This window comes from Amphibalanus amphitrite, unplaced genomic scaffold (genome assembly GCF_019059575.1).
Source record: "Amphibalanus amphitrite isolate SeventyFive unplaced genomic scaffold, NRLGWU_Aamphi_draft 001842F_arrow, whole genome shotgun sequence".
Taxonomy (NCBI): Eukaryota; Metazoa; Arthropoda; class Thecostraca; order Balanomorpha; family Balanidae; genus Amphibalanus; species Amphibalanus amphitrite.
This window is the reverse complement of record NW_024883335.1, coordinates 53,213-68,771: the sequence shown is the minus strand read 5'-3', so window position 1 is coordinate 68,771 and position 15,559 is coordinate 53,213. Positions and strand designations below refer to the sequence as shown.

General features: G+C 47.7%; 1 protein-coding gene across 1 annotated transcript in view; it reads left to right on the top strand.

Annotated features, from left to right (window-relative positions):
• The window catches only part of LOC122375448 (Down syndrome cell adhesion molecule-like protein Dscam2), a gene marked incomplete at both ends in the record, with an annotated part of 82,931 nt that overhangs the window by 16,603 nt on the left and 50,769 nt on the right, over nucleotides 1-15,559 (top strand). The window contains 7 exons of the mRNA XM_043354842.1: nucleotides 1,275-1,461; nucleotides 3,185-3,338; nucleotides 6,268-6,399; nucleotides 6,760-6,904; nucleotides 7,872-8,023; nucleotides 8,321-8,431; nucleotides 14,758-14,916. Of these exons, the coding sequence (XP_043210777.1) occupies nucleotides 1,275-1,461; nucleotides 3,185-3,338; nucleotides 6,268-6,399; nucleotides 6,760-6,904; nucleotides 7,872-8,023; nucleotides 8,321-8,431; nucleotides 14,758-14,916 (1,040 nt within the window). The remainder of the gene's footprint in view (nucleotides 1-1,274; nucleotides 1,462-3,184; nucleotides 3,339-6,267; nucleotides 6,400-6,759; nucleotides 6,905-7,871; nucleotides 8,024-8,320; nucleotides 8,432-14,757; nucleotides 14,917-15,559) is intronic.

Sequence of the window (15,559 nt, the reverse complement as noted above, 5' to 3'; positions counted from 1 at the left end):
ATATCCTCACGCCTACATGCGAGATCTGCAAGTACAAAATTCAACAAAATATTCCTACCACGGTTATCATCGCAATCATATTTCACAGGTGCGCCTGCTAGCAATAACGCACAAATCTTAACATTTTACATCCAACGGCTCACCCTGAATTGCCGACCGTTCTTTAGTGCCGAATCGATCACCATCTGGCTCCCCGGCGTGCCCGTGGCTGTGTGTCTGGCTTGTAACGTTCTTCCTTGACGGAGCATCCTTTATCCGCTGCACGGCCTGTCTAATGCTTTTACGATAAGCTGGAAGTGATTTATGAACCTTTCCCTACTACAAAAATCTACAAAACAACGCTTAGGAGAACGGATTGTCTGCATCTGCATATTGTTCCTATAATGTTCAAATTTTCTCCACAAATTTTCTCTTATATAAAAAACAGTCTCAAAACTGAGCTTTTCAGAATTGAGTACTTAAACACTGCACAGCCATGACGATTCGTTACACACACCATTTTCTCGGAAAAATGACATGAGACAAAGTGTAATGTCTGTTGAGCTTACTTTGTGATCAATGAAGGATATGATTCACTTATTCAGAAGTCAGCAGTCAGCTCGGCAACGCGAGCCTTTGCTGGAATAATTTTGTCCCTAGAGAAATGAGATATGAAGGAGGCGGCGTAAATCTTCGCCAAAATTCATCTTGCGTTCTGACATAAGTTAGTGGAGATACCGTCGGGAGATCTCTGGCCAGCCGGCTTTTCAGGCAGAATCCCTCCGCATTCACTGCACCGGACGAAATCGCGGCACATTTTGCCGAGCCGGGAGCGAGTGGGTGTTGTGCTCTCACTCCGGCTGTAGGGTTCCATTCGGAGATGGTGTTGCTCATTGAGTTTGACTCAGGCTGGCAGGTCACGTACGGGTCACGTACGGACCGCCACTGAATAGTGGTCGTGATTCTGCTGTAGCTGCGACTGACGAAAGCACAATTGATTCGTTATATATGAGAGAAATGTATGCAGAGTTGCTGTACACGTACGCCTACCAGTGATGTTTAAAATCACATCGCACTAGCAGCAAATATATTTTTGTTTTACTTCTAGAATTAAAAGTAGGTATAAAATGAATATAGGTACTGAATTCTTCTAAATGTCTATTAAAATTCTATTTAGATTGTGACAAATAACAGTGCATTGAAGTCTCGCTCACCAACTGGTACCTATACAAGGGAGGTGCACTCACACTTCAACGCCTCCGTCATACCCTACACTGCGTTATTTCTTTCGACAGCTGGACTCGTGACGTGACTGGTCGGCCGGAGCCAGTGCCTGCGCCGGTGACCGGTCACGGTGACGTCACAGCCTCAGGTCACGTGCTCGCAATCCGCTCAGCAAGGCCGCGTCATGCCGGCTGGTATCACTGCAGGGCGGACGGTGGCAACGGTCACGTGACTGAAAAACTACGGCTCCATGTGCAGGTGGGTCTAATGATGCAGGAAGGGAGATAGAGAGGATGAGGGGAGAGAGAGGGTGAGAGAGAGGGAGGGAGAGAGAGGGGGAGAGAGAAAGGAGAGGAGGAAGAGATAAAGAAGGAGAGGGAGAGGGGAAGGGAGAGAGAGGGAGGAGGGGAGAAAAAGAGGCAGATAGACGGAAAGATATAACGGACAAACGAATGAGCGAGGCAAATGACCGAAGTACAGGTCTCGCGAGATTAAGCGGTAGGTTTTGCACTTTTACATTTCCGGTTATATCTCAGAAACTAATCGATCTACGATGAAGCCATTTTACACGATCATGGCCGGCTTGTTACCCAAGAAGTCGATCGCATCTTCAACACTTAAAAGCTTAAGACGACGAAGATATAGCCTGAAGTACACTAAATTTTCTAGGTGCAAAACCTACCGCTAAAACCCGCGAGCCGAGACCTGTACCTATGTCGGGAAAGACCGAGCTTATATGTAGATGCAAACAGTGGTCAGGTCAGTATTTACATATACATAGTGTCGGGCCGCACTGTGCGGTCACCTTGGCACTCTCCGGTCGGCCGGACTGCTCTGTAAAGGTCAGCACCGCCGCCGCCGCCGCCTGCCGCGCTCCCAGAGAGCTGACGTGACCCGGCCGACACGGCCCGACACGGCGGGCGGCCGCGGTGGCTGACCGAGCGAGCGGCATGCGGCGCCGACTGCCGAATTACGGCCGCCCTGCACCGTATAACTGAGTGGGCCAGATTGGATTTGGTGGCTCCGGCTGAGATGGAGCCACTGTGAATTTTACCAGAGAATGCAAAATATTCTGCGCGTGTGTAGTTTCGTTCGGTCAGATTTGACCCACTTGGGGGCAATTGAATGTGAAGTTCATAGGTACGGGTTGGGCAGGGCTAGGTATGCACTATGCAATGCATGCATGTATATTTTGAGGTGTTACATAAGTGCTTTATGTTTTGCTAACTTGACCGACCTGTTACGATTGGCCTTGGACACATGTGCTAGAAAGTCGCCTGGATTGCAAGAAGGAGGTGAATAACTTAGTTGCCAAGTCTCTGCATATTTCAGTCATTGCCGCCCGCAAATACCGGCTCACTGAACCATGCCAGGCTATCTTCGAATAGCAGGCTTTCCCGGTTCTGCGACACCTGAGCGAACGTCATTTCAGCGAACGACATTTGAGCGAAACATTTTCAGCGATTATCAATTTAAGCGATTGGCTTTTTCAGCGATTGTCAAGTCGGCGAATTCAATCACAGTGATTATCTACTTTAGCGAGGACCAGAATCAGCGAAACCAGATTGAGCGAATATATGGTGGTCAGTTTTTGGGAAAGTCAGAGAAGTTTGGCCACACCAACGTTAGATATGTGCCCATGGGCTGTGCTTTACTTTTTATTACGAGTATTTATCATGCTAATCCTCTTCTGTAATTTCATAAATTGCTGTAGCGCTTAGAGCATAGGTATAATATGTACCCAACATTGCTTGCGATTTCTCGTTACGTGTACGTTTCCTAAGCTGCCAGTCTTCCAGGAAATCTTGAGTTCCGCTTGTTCAAGATCGTGCGGTGCCATGAACCTAGAGCAGAGTAGCGTAACTTACAAGTTTAGCGTGAGAGTGCTCCATGCAGCTAGACCACGCTAGGCGCGAGAGCGGAATAACTTGGGTAATTTGTACACCGTGCCCCCATGATCCGATGTCTTTGTGTTTGGCAGGTAACGCCTACTGTCAGCGTCTCGCCTGAGCGCCTGACCGTCAATCGGGGAAGCTCATTCAGTCTGAGCTGCTGGGCGCCCCAGCCCTCACAGCTGCACTGGCTCAAAGACGGCGTACGGCTGAACCCGGGCCGGCTCCTCAGCATCACACACGGTAAGTGCTTTAACCCTCGCCGGACCTATTGGTTTTCTACATACGCGCCGGCCGAGGGGGGGGGGGCGGGTACGACCCCCCCCTCGCCGTTTCGCCCCTGGTGGAGCTAGCGCGTCGCGGAAAAAACGAGCGTGTGCGCCGTTACGAGACGCAGAGATTGGTACCCGATTTTAAGGTCCTAGGTCAACCGGTGACCTCTTAGGTCAGGTCAAGTGCCCCAAGGTACGGTTCAGTTTTTGGTGAATAACTTGCAAAAAACGGCCGCAGAGCGCCGATTTTGGCAGCATCGTGTTCGCCTCGCTCAGGCGCGTCGGATGATATACTTTTTGTCCGGGTCAGGTCAACTTGGGGTGTTGACCTCAGGTCAAGGTCACGTCAGCACCCCCAGGTCACGAAGTTGGTCGAAAGAGGTCATGTCGCATATCATTCGATTCGGCAGGCCTTCCTGAGTCCATTGGTGCCTTTCCCGACTCGCTAGCTCAATTTGATCAAGAGTTATTGACGAAAAACTAATTTGACCTTGATGACGTCATAAATGACGTCACGCAAGGTCAACATTGCAAAAGTGACGCATCTAACCTTGCAAGGAGTGCATCAAATCACGATTCTGTGTGCTTGAGATAGTTGGAGATCGTTCCCGGCGCCAGAATAGCAGTTTTCATTTTTCCCCATGGACTTATAATGGTGAGGTCACGAAAATGACCTGACCTCATATGACCTTTAGGAAAAATCCGAGATATACAAGTTGTGGGACTCATAATGGATACTAGATCCTGCAAGTTTCATTTCCCTGTGACATCTCCTCTGGCAGTGAGGGCGTTGCGAAGTTGCGACATCTGAAGACCGTGCAGAGGTTCACTTATGACGTCATAGGTCAGTGACCTGACCTGACCCAAAAATGCGGTTGGTGTCTAAAGATCCGGCTTGGATCAAAGGTCAGGTATGCCAAGTTTCAGCTCTCTATCGCTAGCGTGTTCGGAGCTATCGCGAAAAAAAACCTATGGGGGGGGGGCGGCACCCGCCCCCCCCCCCCTCGGCCGGCGAGGGTTAAGATTAAAAACTCATAGTAATTAGTAGCACATGCCAATGACGGTTAACTTTTGCGCACATTACTGACGCCTCGCCATCACTCGTGGTACGGTACTGACGACTTGCTTATATATTTACCAACATACAGCCAGCCTGGACAGTGTGGACACTGTCCTTGAGTCATGATGATGATGATTGGGTTTGATGGCGTGCCCAACCTCTGAGGGTTATATGACGGACGCCGAGTAAGCACTCTAAAAAGCACGTCAAGCATTTAAATATGAAACGCACAAACTATGATGACATGATAAACATACCTAAGGTATGATGCACATCCTCTTACAAAGCAGGAAGTAGTTCGGTGTTCACTGACGCAACATGATGCTGTTTAATGTCGGCTGATGACTGACTAACTTTCCTGGAAAGTTTGCGGAAGAAGCGAAATGATATTTTCCGGTGTGCTAATGCTTTCACACAGTGGATTCAAGAGTCAACAAACCGTCTGCTATGGCGCTGGTCCCGTGCCGTTACGTGAGAAACCAACACAAAGACCGAACTGCTCATTTTGTTCTCGAGGTTCAGTGATATCGACAGATTCCTAGCGCCTTCTAAATCCGGAGCTCCGGCTGATGCAAGACAGATTGATGTGATTTCGCCAGGAATCCGGGCTTATTTCGACAAATGGAAATGCGCTGATTGAAACAAGATCATCGATCATGTGCGGTGTTGTTATTTGCTCTAAAATAGTCTTCTGATGAAGAACAGTAACTCAATGTCAGAGAGACACACGAGACCTCCCCTCACTGCTCTCCTTTAGTCTTCCGGTGACCTTTCTGTTTTTTTTTTCTTCTCATCTTTCCTTATTCCTTATTGCTACCTTCACACTTCCTGGTGCTCTTCGTTCCTCATTCCCTCTCCTGACCCTCCTCCATCCCGCAGTCCGGCCCTCATCCTCTCCCTCTCTTTCTCTCTCTCTGTCTCTCTTTCTCTCTCTCTCTTTCTCTCTCTCTCTCTCTCTCTCTCTCTCTCTCTCTGTCTCTCTGTCTCTCTCTCTCTCTCTCTCTCTCTCTCTCTCTCTCTCTCTCTCTCTCTCTCTCTCTCTCTCTCTCTGTCTCTCTGTCTCTCTGTCTCTCTCTCTCTCTCTCTCTCTCTCTCTCTCTCTCTCTCTCTCTCTCTCTCTCTCTCTCTCTCTCTCTCTCTCTCTCTCTCTCTCTCTCTCTCTCGGTCCTGCGCCGTTTCTCCCCGGAGGCGGTGGGTCGGTAACGGTAGCGGATTAATTCAGGTCATCACTGGTGGCACGTTGATTAGGTCTGGCCGAGGTCGCGCCGAAATGGCTCTGTTACACGCAGACCAGCCACCGCGACACGTGGGAAATAGCACAGCCGGCGCTCTGCGTAACGGCGGACATGGATCCCGACACCGATAGCTCAAGGGACCGGGCACTCGGGGCGGGGGACACACACGACTGCTGTGTGCTGCCAGAAATGGATACCAATGGAGGATCCCGCCAGCAATCTGCCACATTTGGAACGAATGTAACATTTTTTTATGTAATGATGTAGCGAATGCCTATCGCAGAACGACAATCAGCCTTGACAATAAATAGAAGCGGAAATGTGGTCTGGCTAGACGCCCGTGTGATGCAATCAAAGCAATGCATCAATAATAAAAACCGGCCTGGAACTTACATTGCCTGAATAATAAGCTGAAATTGGGTCAATTCCATTACTGATTCTGCATGCTGCCTAGATTCCTAGCGATGCAAAAAAGAACCGGTAAGCATTTACGTGACATCTAGCCGTACCCTTCAAACGGCTACAATATGTAAGCTTGGCGAATTTGTTAACTTCATAACATAGCATGACCTGACCTGACTAGTGACCTGACCTGTCGGTGGCAGATTCGACCGATGACCGCGTGCTCTCGCGGCTGGAGGGCAGTGAGATGCGGCTGGTGGCTCAGGGGATGTATCAGTGCATGGCGTCCGATCAGCTGGACTCGGCCCAGGCCGCTGCCCAGGTGCTGCTCGGAGGTGAGGAGCGACCGGGGCGGGGGGCTTGACAAAAAAGTTAATATTTTTCATAATTAAGTAACTATTTTAGCAACTCTTTAATGCTCTGTAATACCGGTATTGCAGCGTATGTAGAGTTTGCAATCATCCAACGCAAAAAGTAATCAAATGCACACTGCACAGTTGATCCTCTTATTTTGTTCCAATGTAAATGTAACTAATGTTTACAAATGTAACTATTGCGTTGTCTTCACCCATCCATTCAGAACACCATCAAAATAACAAACTCTATTGTAGCGCGCTGTTTGATGGCGGCATCGACTCTCTGTCGGTTGTATTTATAGCGGCGTCACTCGCCCACTGTGTCTGTCCGTGCTGCAGACTCTCAGCCGGTGCTGGTGGAACGGTTCATCAACCACACAGTGCAGCCGCACTCGGCCGTGTCTCTGCGGTGTGTGGCCAACGCCTCGCCCACGCCGCAGATCACCTGGCTGCTGGACGGTTACCCGCTGACTGCGGATCACAGGTGAGACTGATAGAGCAGATCACATGTCAAGCTAATAACTAGTGACTGCCGATGACAGGTCAGACTCCGCTGACGGCAGAGCACATGGGTGAGACTGGTATCCGCTGACGGCAGAGAACGGGCTATGGAAGGATAGGATAATGATAATCTGGTGTCGGTGATCACAATTGGTATCATCTGATGGTGGATCACAGGTCAAACTGCTACCCGCTGGCAGCCGATGACAGGTCAGACTGATACGGCCGATGACAGGTCAGGTAAGGACAGGATAACGATAACCTGATGTCGGTGATCACAGGTCAGACTGCTTCCCACCGACTCCTGAATACTGCGCAGTTCGCAGGCAGGTGAAGGGTGGAATGATATGTGGAATGCTTTATTTTTTAAATGAAATTGTTTGCTTCTAGACGGTGCCTTTAGATCCGTCTGCGATTCAGCTGATTTCGTTGTCGTAATTGATACACAGTTCTTCCAGCATAAGTGCCTATTGCAGTATGCAATGAAATAAAAGTATTGATGCTCCCTGTCACTGAAGCCCATTAGAGGTACACTTTCCAGGCCAGGTAGGCCAAACGTATCGGATTGCGGGTATTGATTCCCGGGCCTACTCATTAGAGATAGCCCTGCCCTTTTCACATGCAGCTTGGTTAGGTACTTATTGTGGTTCATCCTTGTCCCGTGACGCCTCTTAGAAGTTAGAACATAAATAGACATGGCAACTATAAGCTGACATATGGCACTGCCTGCACTCCGCAGTTCTGGTAGTTGCACGTCTCTCGACCAAAAACGATAGACATTTTTTTGCTTCTCGACATTCAAAGAAGGGCAAGATATATCCGACACTAATGCATTGCATTAGGCATTGTTTTCCAAGCCGTCTATCGAGAAGCGACTCGATGAAAAAGTAAAGAGGCAATTCAATGTCACTTACTCCGTTAAACCTACAGCCAAACTTGACCTCCCTCAGACGGCTGATTGGTCAATACGTCAGCGTCAACAATGACGTCATCAGTCACGTGAACGTGAGTGGTGTGCTGCCGGCGGACGGTGGCTGGGTCACGTGCCGGGCGTCCAACCGGTTCGGCAGTGCCACCCACACGGCCCGACTGAATGTCTACGGTGAGTGGTCGGATCACTGATGACAACTACCTATTCACTGTAACCCTTGAACGCAAATCTGAACGCGGCATCAAGCCTATGCACATGTAGGCATACCGCTGAGAGAAAAAAGAGAGAATCTAAGTGTTCAACAAATTTGGAGATATGCTCTGTATAGATATTCTGTAGAATGTGGATGCTCTTTATATTTTTACTGAGTACGGATGTGGCTGCCGGGATTCGATAAGTTGGAAGGTTATCTCAGTGTCTTTTGGTAATTAAGCACGTTTTTGTGATGATCGGACGTTGTTTCGGCAGGGGATCCCCACGTCAGGGAGATGCCCGAGGTACTGGCCGTGGCCGGAGAGCCGCTGCTGCTGACGTGTTCGGTCGGAGGGTACCCGATTCTGGAGATCACCTGGAGCAGAGGTCAGTCCATGCTGCTGCGACGAACGTCGGCAGTGAGAACGGCTTACGGCAAAGGATCATAGGCTGTCTAAATTCTAAAACTCGTAGTGGAGGACTGTAGCTGATTAAACGTAAGTTGGCCGGTTATTACCATTAAAGGGACTATCCCACCTTCTAAAATGTTGTTAAAACCAGTTAAATTGTGCCCGACTTTATAGATTGGATGACCAGGAACACGGTTCTGGCATTTATTTTTCATTAAAGGTAGTGTGCCACCTTTGAAAGATTTCCCATTTTATTTTTCCTAGAATAAGAAGCTTCTGTTTTCACCTAATATCGCAAAAAAAATCAAAAATGGGCCTGGAATAGTGCCTTTTTCGCCTAAAAGTTTTTCGGTTTTTAGATATGTATAACAACTGTAGTGGGCTCACCTGCAAACAGGCGTCGGGCAACAATCGCGAATGCGGCGCACTTGTGACAATGAGCAAAGGTCATTATAGTGTTACGACCATACGACGTACGGGAATGAGTTATCAGCTGTCTAATCGTAGACAACACAATGTCGAGTCTTAAACTGTAAGCCCGTATTGGTATTGTTTCTTTTATTTGGCTGTCGAACATTATTTATGGTTTGAAATATGATTTTATGTAAAATAATTGATATGAAAAAGCCGTCTTATAAGTTATGACCCCATTTCACCACACGCAAGTGGCAGAAATGACAATGATCAGCTGACGCATTTTTCTTGGCCGAAGTCAGAGCGCGCGGCCCGACGCACCACGCGTATTTGGAAATTCCGACCTCGACGAGCATCAGAAGCCACCTAACAGGCGTGTTCGAAACCGCAGGAGATGATGATGAACGGGTTTATCGAAACTTGATTGGATGAGCATATCGGTAATAGCGATTTCAGTGTGTGCATTTATTGTTCATAGTGGTGTGAAATGTGGTTGGGGTACGACCGACAACCCGTCGGGGCGAATTTCGCACTGGGGTACTCAAAATTTGAAGAATTTAAGACGTTTCCATGAGTTTTGAAGGTATGGATAAGTTCTAAAAATCCGGTTCTCCTTATCTGGGCCCGTATTCACGTCGGAATTTTTCGTAAGATTTATCTTACGATCGCTCTTTGTCGTACGATAATTTGGTATTCACGTTGGCATCGCAAACAGTTAAGATTTATCTTACGATCAAAATTTTGGTCGTAGACATTTGTCGTACGATCGATCGTAAGTGCGATTCACGTCGGGACATCTTAACTCGAATCTTAAGATGATCGTAAGACCTTAATGATGAAGGTATTGGGAAGATACGACTACTCACTGAGCTGTCGTAAGACGTCACCTATGCTTATGAATTGTATATTTAGGTATTGAAATTGTTGTTTATGATTTTTTTTTTCTTGCGAGCGAGCACGAAAAAGAGCTTTCAATGTAACGGGAAAATATCAGTATGAGCGGTAGGTACAGCTCGGACCGGCCCGCCCTATTACGCTTTTGAGAAGCTTTTATCTCGGCCACCGCTGGGCCGATTGAACCACGGTCTTTTTTTGTTTGGTAGCCCCATCCCTCCTACCTCGTAATTGACTACTCTTGATGCACCTGGGTGATCGCCGTGTCATGTGGCTCTTGCGAAGCCAAGGGAGTCAACTCAGAACCCAAAGTCGTTCTGCTGAATTTACGTTTTTTGAGAGGATTATGTCTGAGTAAGCACAGGATCGATTTACTAGGAAATATCTTTGTAGGGTATATTCATCCATTCTGCCAAGGACACGACTTTTCTCGATGCATGTGGGTGACCATGGCTGCACGTGCCACGTGCATAATAAAGAAATGTCATGTTTGTAGCAATTACAATAACTATGTAATTATCGTGCCCATTGCGCTGAAACTTGGCATGCTGGTAGGCACTCATCGGGCAATGCATTTCCATGTGTCACGTTAGGGGTACTACTGCACGTGCGCACGTGCAGTGGTCGCTCCTAGTTCTCGGGAACGGCTGGACCAATTGCGCTCAAAATTGGCACACCGGTAGGGACCGCTTAGTAGCGTGCCGGGCAAAAGTCGTTTGGGACCCCGTTTGCACGTGCGCACGTGCAGGAGGCCGCTTCCATATATAGAGAACGGCGAGGCCGATTGCGCCCAAATTCGGTACACCTTTAGGAACCACTTAAGAGGGTGCCGAGCAAATGTCATTTGTGACTCCGGTTGCACGTGCGCGCGCGCAGCAGGCCGCTTCCGGATCTCGAGGACGGCTACGCCGATTGCGATTAAATTTGGTGCGCCTTTAGGAATCGCTCAGGAGGTTGTCGAGCAAAAGTCAATTGTGACCCTGTTCGCACTTCGCACGTGTGCACGCGCAATAGGCCGCATCCGGATCTCGAGAACGGCTGGGCCGATTGCGCTTAAATTTGGTACACCTTTAGGAATCGCTTAGGAGGGTGCCGAGCAAAAGTCAATTGTGACGCAATTGGCACGTGCGCACGCGCAAAATTGCACACGCGCTCAAATTTGGTGCACCGTTGGGGACCGACTAGTAGGGTGGTTCGTGCTTAAAAGGACCCTCCCTGCTCCACCTTCAAAAAAGTTAATGAATTGGCATACAAGTAGTGTTGCATGGTACCTAGAGAGTGAGCAAAAATGAATATCAACCAAATTTCATTGAAAAATATTAAAGGAAATAGTTCACTTTTAACATGGGGTTTTGAACTGGAATAGCAGTTTCGTAGCTTAAGCTGAGACTAGCACAAATCAGGAGCTTTTACGGCTCAACGATCACCCTAGACGAAGATCTTCCATTTCTCGTTCCGAGGAATGCGTGCCTTGCACAGGAATGCAGCCACGTCATCGTCAGCCAATCAGCATGCTGCTTACAGCCAATGCATACAGCCAATGTCGGGTCAAGGTCAGGTCAAACACCTGAAATCGGGCTTTCAGTAGCATGGACTTCAGGACTTCGCAATGGGCGCCTCTCGTCTTAAACTGTCAAAACGGTACACAATCCTTCATATAAGGCCTGGAGGATATAAGGATGAGGTCACCAAAGGTCAATGACCTTCAGGTGACCTTGACACCCACCCTAATGCATACCTAATGGTAGAATAATTTCCATAATAACTTTGAAGCATACTAAATCTGTGGTACCTTTATAATGTTAAGAATAGCTCACTAATAACTGTTTGAATATACATATTTCGTTTGCTGTATCATTTGACGGAGGATCCATTTTCTATGTCGTCCCGGAATATGCTGCTAAAAATCAAATCTTCGGAACTGCTACGACATCTTAAAGTTGGGTCGTAAGATGAATCCTAGGACTTTTGACATGAATACCAAATTATCTTAAGATTGTCAACGTGAATTAGAAGTATCCTAAATATCCAGACTGAGGCCTCTTGCACCAAAATCCTCTTGCACCAATGCTTGGATTATTTTGCATCGTATACCCAGTCCAAGGCTCAAATGTAACAATTTGCGTGCAAAATCTAGCAAGCACATGTAGGATTATGTATTGGGCTATTGCAAACAAATTTAACACCGTTAGATTAGCTTATTCTGAAACCGGTTTTTCGATTTTACCTAGCTAGGTAGTTTGGTGCAAGAGGCCTCTGATCGTACGATAAAAAGTTAAGATGGTCAACATGAATACCAAATCGGTCGTACGATGAAAACTGATCGTAAGATGTCGACGTGAATACGGGCCCTGGGCCATTAACTCCATACGGTCCAAGAAAGCTGGCACACTACCTTTAAACATCTTAGGCTTCCCATATTCCAAACACAAACTTTCAAGTATGTGACGTCACAGCCCAAAATTACCTCCTTCCCCAGGACACATTACTGTCATAAAGCTGATTCTTTTTACTCTGTAGGCACCACAACAAAGTTCAGACCAAGTGTTAAGCGATTTTTCAACGAACAAACCCATTTAAATGACTAAACGAGGTGACGTCACACTAACGGTCGCTCCATGTTGAAGATAGGGCCTTGTGCAAGGCCCATTTTCAAATGAAGGGAACGAATTTCTTCAACACCAAGAGGCCGCGGGGGTTGCAACCTAGATAGATAGTGGTTTCTGAACATCGCCGCAAACTTGGCTATCTCAACTCAAACCCCATGTTAAAGGTGGGATAGTCCCTTTAACCCGGGCGCAATTAGCTTTTCCAATCCAAATGCACAATCTCTATTTTCATTCTAAAGGCTGAGGCGTGCCCCTACGCCCATTCTTATTTCAGTCTCATTGTTTGCACCTTCGTGTTACCGCACAATGCCAACCCATCGATCTTTTTTCACCGCTTGTCAGCATCAATCACACTTAAACACATCCTTCAGTGGAACGGCGCATTCAAGGGTCCGTCATTACACAAAGCTCTTGACGGAGTCAACACGAACCTCTCTATTCAGTCAGACAGCACAATAGTCTTCATTTAGTCGACACGAATCTTTCCTCGCGAACGGCGCTCAGCTCTGGCGTTGGAGTACCTACACCGGATCAGATGTCGCCCGTTTCCTGGATATCAGATGTCGATCGTTTGCTCTCTGTGCATCCGGTATCAGTTGTCTCCTCGGACTCCTAGCGTGCTTCCAGCCGGGTAAGACGGAGATACATATAGACAGACAGACAGACAGACAGACAGACAGACAGACGGACGGACAGTCGGCGGCGCTGTGTGCGGATGATCACCGCGACGGAGTGGTGTCACATGACATGACAGATGACACCAGGCACCCGGCGTCCCGAGTCGGAAAAGAGGAGGAGGTCGGGTCCTGTTGAGGGAGTAAGATGACCCTACCGTTCGTGTCGCTGGGCTTGATCTACTCGCCACTGGAATGAGCATAGAGCTAAGAGCTGCAGCGGTGGGTGGACCACGCCGCGGTCAATTTCGGGCTGAAGATGACCGCCGACAAACGGGTGCCACAGCTTAGCCTTCCAGATAATTTGAAAGAACGCGACACAAGTGAGAAGACAGAGAGCAGCGAAAGAAAGAGGAAAAGGAGGATGCGTTGGCAAACACCAAATTAGTGGAGCATGTCGGTATAATGAAACTCAACCGGAAGCTGAGCGGCTGGAAAATCGAAGGACGTCTTTCAAGACATCTCATTTCCATTTACCAATCGACACTTTTTGCTGAAGGTAATTAAATGAAGTAACCAAAACATCTATTTACCTATTTGACAAGTGCAACCAGCGAATGCGGTGAATGTCTCGAGCAGCAGTCAAATCTGCATGTCCTATTCCCCTTTTTTCGTGCCTGTCCTGTTTTGTGTCCTCAATGCCATTCTTCTCTCCCCTCCCCAACTAACTATACTGCCGCCGTTTGTGCATATGTACCGGGTGGCCCAGAAAAAATGTTCCCAATTTTTAATCAATATTTCTCAGAAAGTGATAAAGAAACAACATTGAAACTTCCAATAGTCAATGTGGCATATATTTTCAGCAAATGGTATGATTTTTATGTTGTTCGGTCAATTACTTTTTAAACGGTTCGTGTTTCTAGCATGCCAAGTAAAAATCACTTTTTTGCTCAGATGTTTACTAAAAATGTGAGTGAACGGGCCACTTCCATCTCGGCACCACGGCCTGCAGCCATGACTGCTACTGGCAACTATAGCCTCATTGATGGCTCAGGCCTCAGAGTGACACATTCCCTCTAGCTTTTTTCCTTATTAGGTCGATTTACTATTTGATCTTGTTGAAGGGAGGGCGATCAGCAGTAGCCCATGCACCGTGCCGCTCCTTCTCTTCGAAACAGGCCTTGTGTTGAAACGAATGACATCCATTAACGCAATTTTGGCTTGGCATTTGAATATTTGGCACAGAAGTGGGAAAACAATATTAAAAATAACAGCACACGTGCTGGCATCATTCACGTGTTCTATTTTTCTATTTTTTTTTTCTAACATGGTACGTCTAAGCCAATCATTACTACCGTTCAACAACGGCAAAAAAAGCAAAAACGTCTTTCGTAATTCAACATAAGATTGCTGGCTTGAAAATGACGGTACGGTGTTATAATTTGGTATACCAATGCGCAAAGAAGTGACGCAAACTTGATGAAAATTTTGGCTCGTTATTTGCACTCGAAGTTGAGATATAGGCCTCCAAAGTTCGGCACGTTTTTTTTTTTTGGGCCACCCTACAGTCCCTGGCCTTTCATGTGTGTCTCTGGTTGTGGTAAGGAAACGCCTGCTGCCCACAGTCTCAGCTCCTCCATACATACGGCCACAAAGATAACCCATTACCCGTTACTTCTAACCGTACCCTTCACCCGTGATTGTGAATACGGCCACTCGGGAGGTAGGCGGCTGCCCACAGACTCAGCCTTTGTGTCTCTACCTGTCCCCAGGAGGTCGGCGTCTGCCGTCAGACCGTCAGCAGCACCTGTTCTCAAACGGCTCCCTTCTGCTGGAGCGCGTGGACCAGGATAGCGGTGGACAGTACACCTGTACCGGCCGAGGGCCCGGTGACGCCTCCTCCACCGGGCATCTCACCGTCACCGTCATCGGTGAGTGACGTCGTACCGACTATATGTGTCATCGTCGCTGGACACTGCTCACGGCTAGTGATGTCACATTTACCTGTCACTGTCATGCCATCGGAAAGGAATTTCATAGCTAGACTGGGTATGCGGATAGCAGTGCTCAGTCACCGTCTATGGTAAATAACGTCATTACCACAGGTTGCCAAACATGACCGTTAAGCCCAGGCTCCACTACGCGATTTTCCGTGCGATTTTGCGATAATGCAAGAATGCGATGCCCTTGGCGATGCCAGAAAATGTTCATTTATTGCAAACGGACGCGCTGTGTCACAGTGCGGAAATCGCATTATTAACCCGCGCTCTGCTGGGGGGGGGGGGGGTGTTTGAACACCCCCCTTGTGGTTTTTCGCGAATATCTCAAAAACGGCGGCGCTCCGCGCCGCCGTTTTTGGTATACCTTATCATACATCAATTCTACACATGTTGTGAAAATTTCAGACCAAGGTCATTCAAGGTCAGGTCACCAGGTCACTTGAAGTGACCTCACCTCATAAAAAGTTTCAATGTCTGTCATAGCTACACCGAGTGACCGATCGCTTTGGAACTTTCAGCGATTGCAATAGCATGTACAAAATTTATATCTCAGAATTTTGATATCGATGACCTA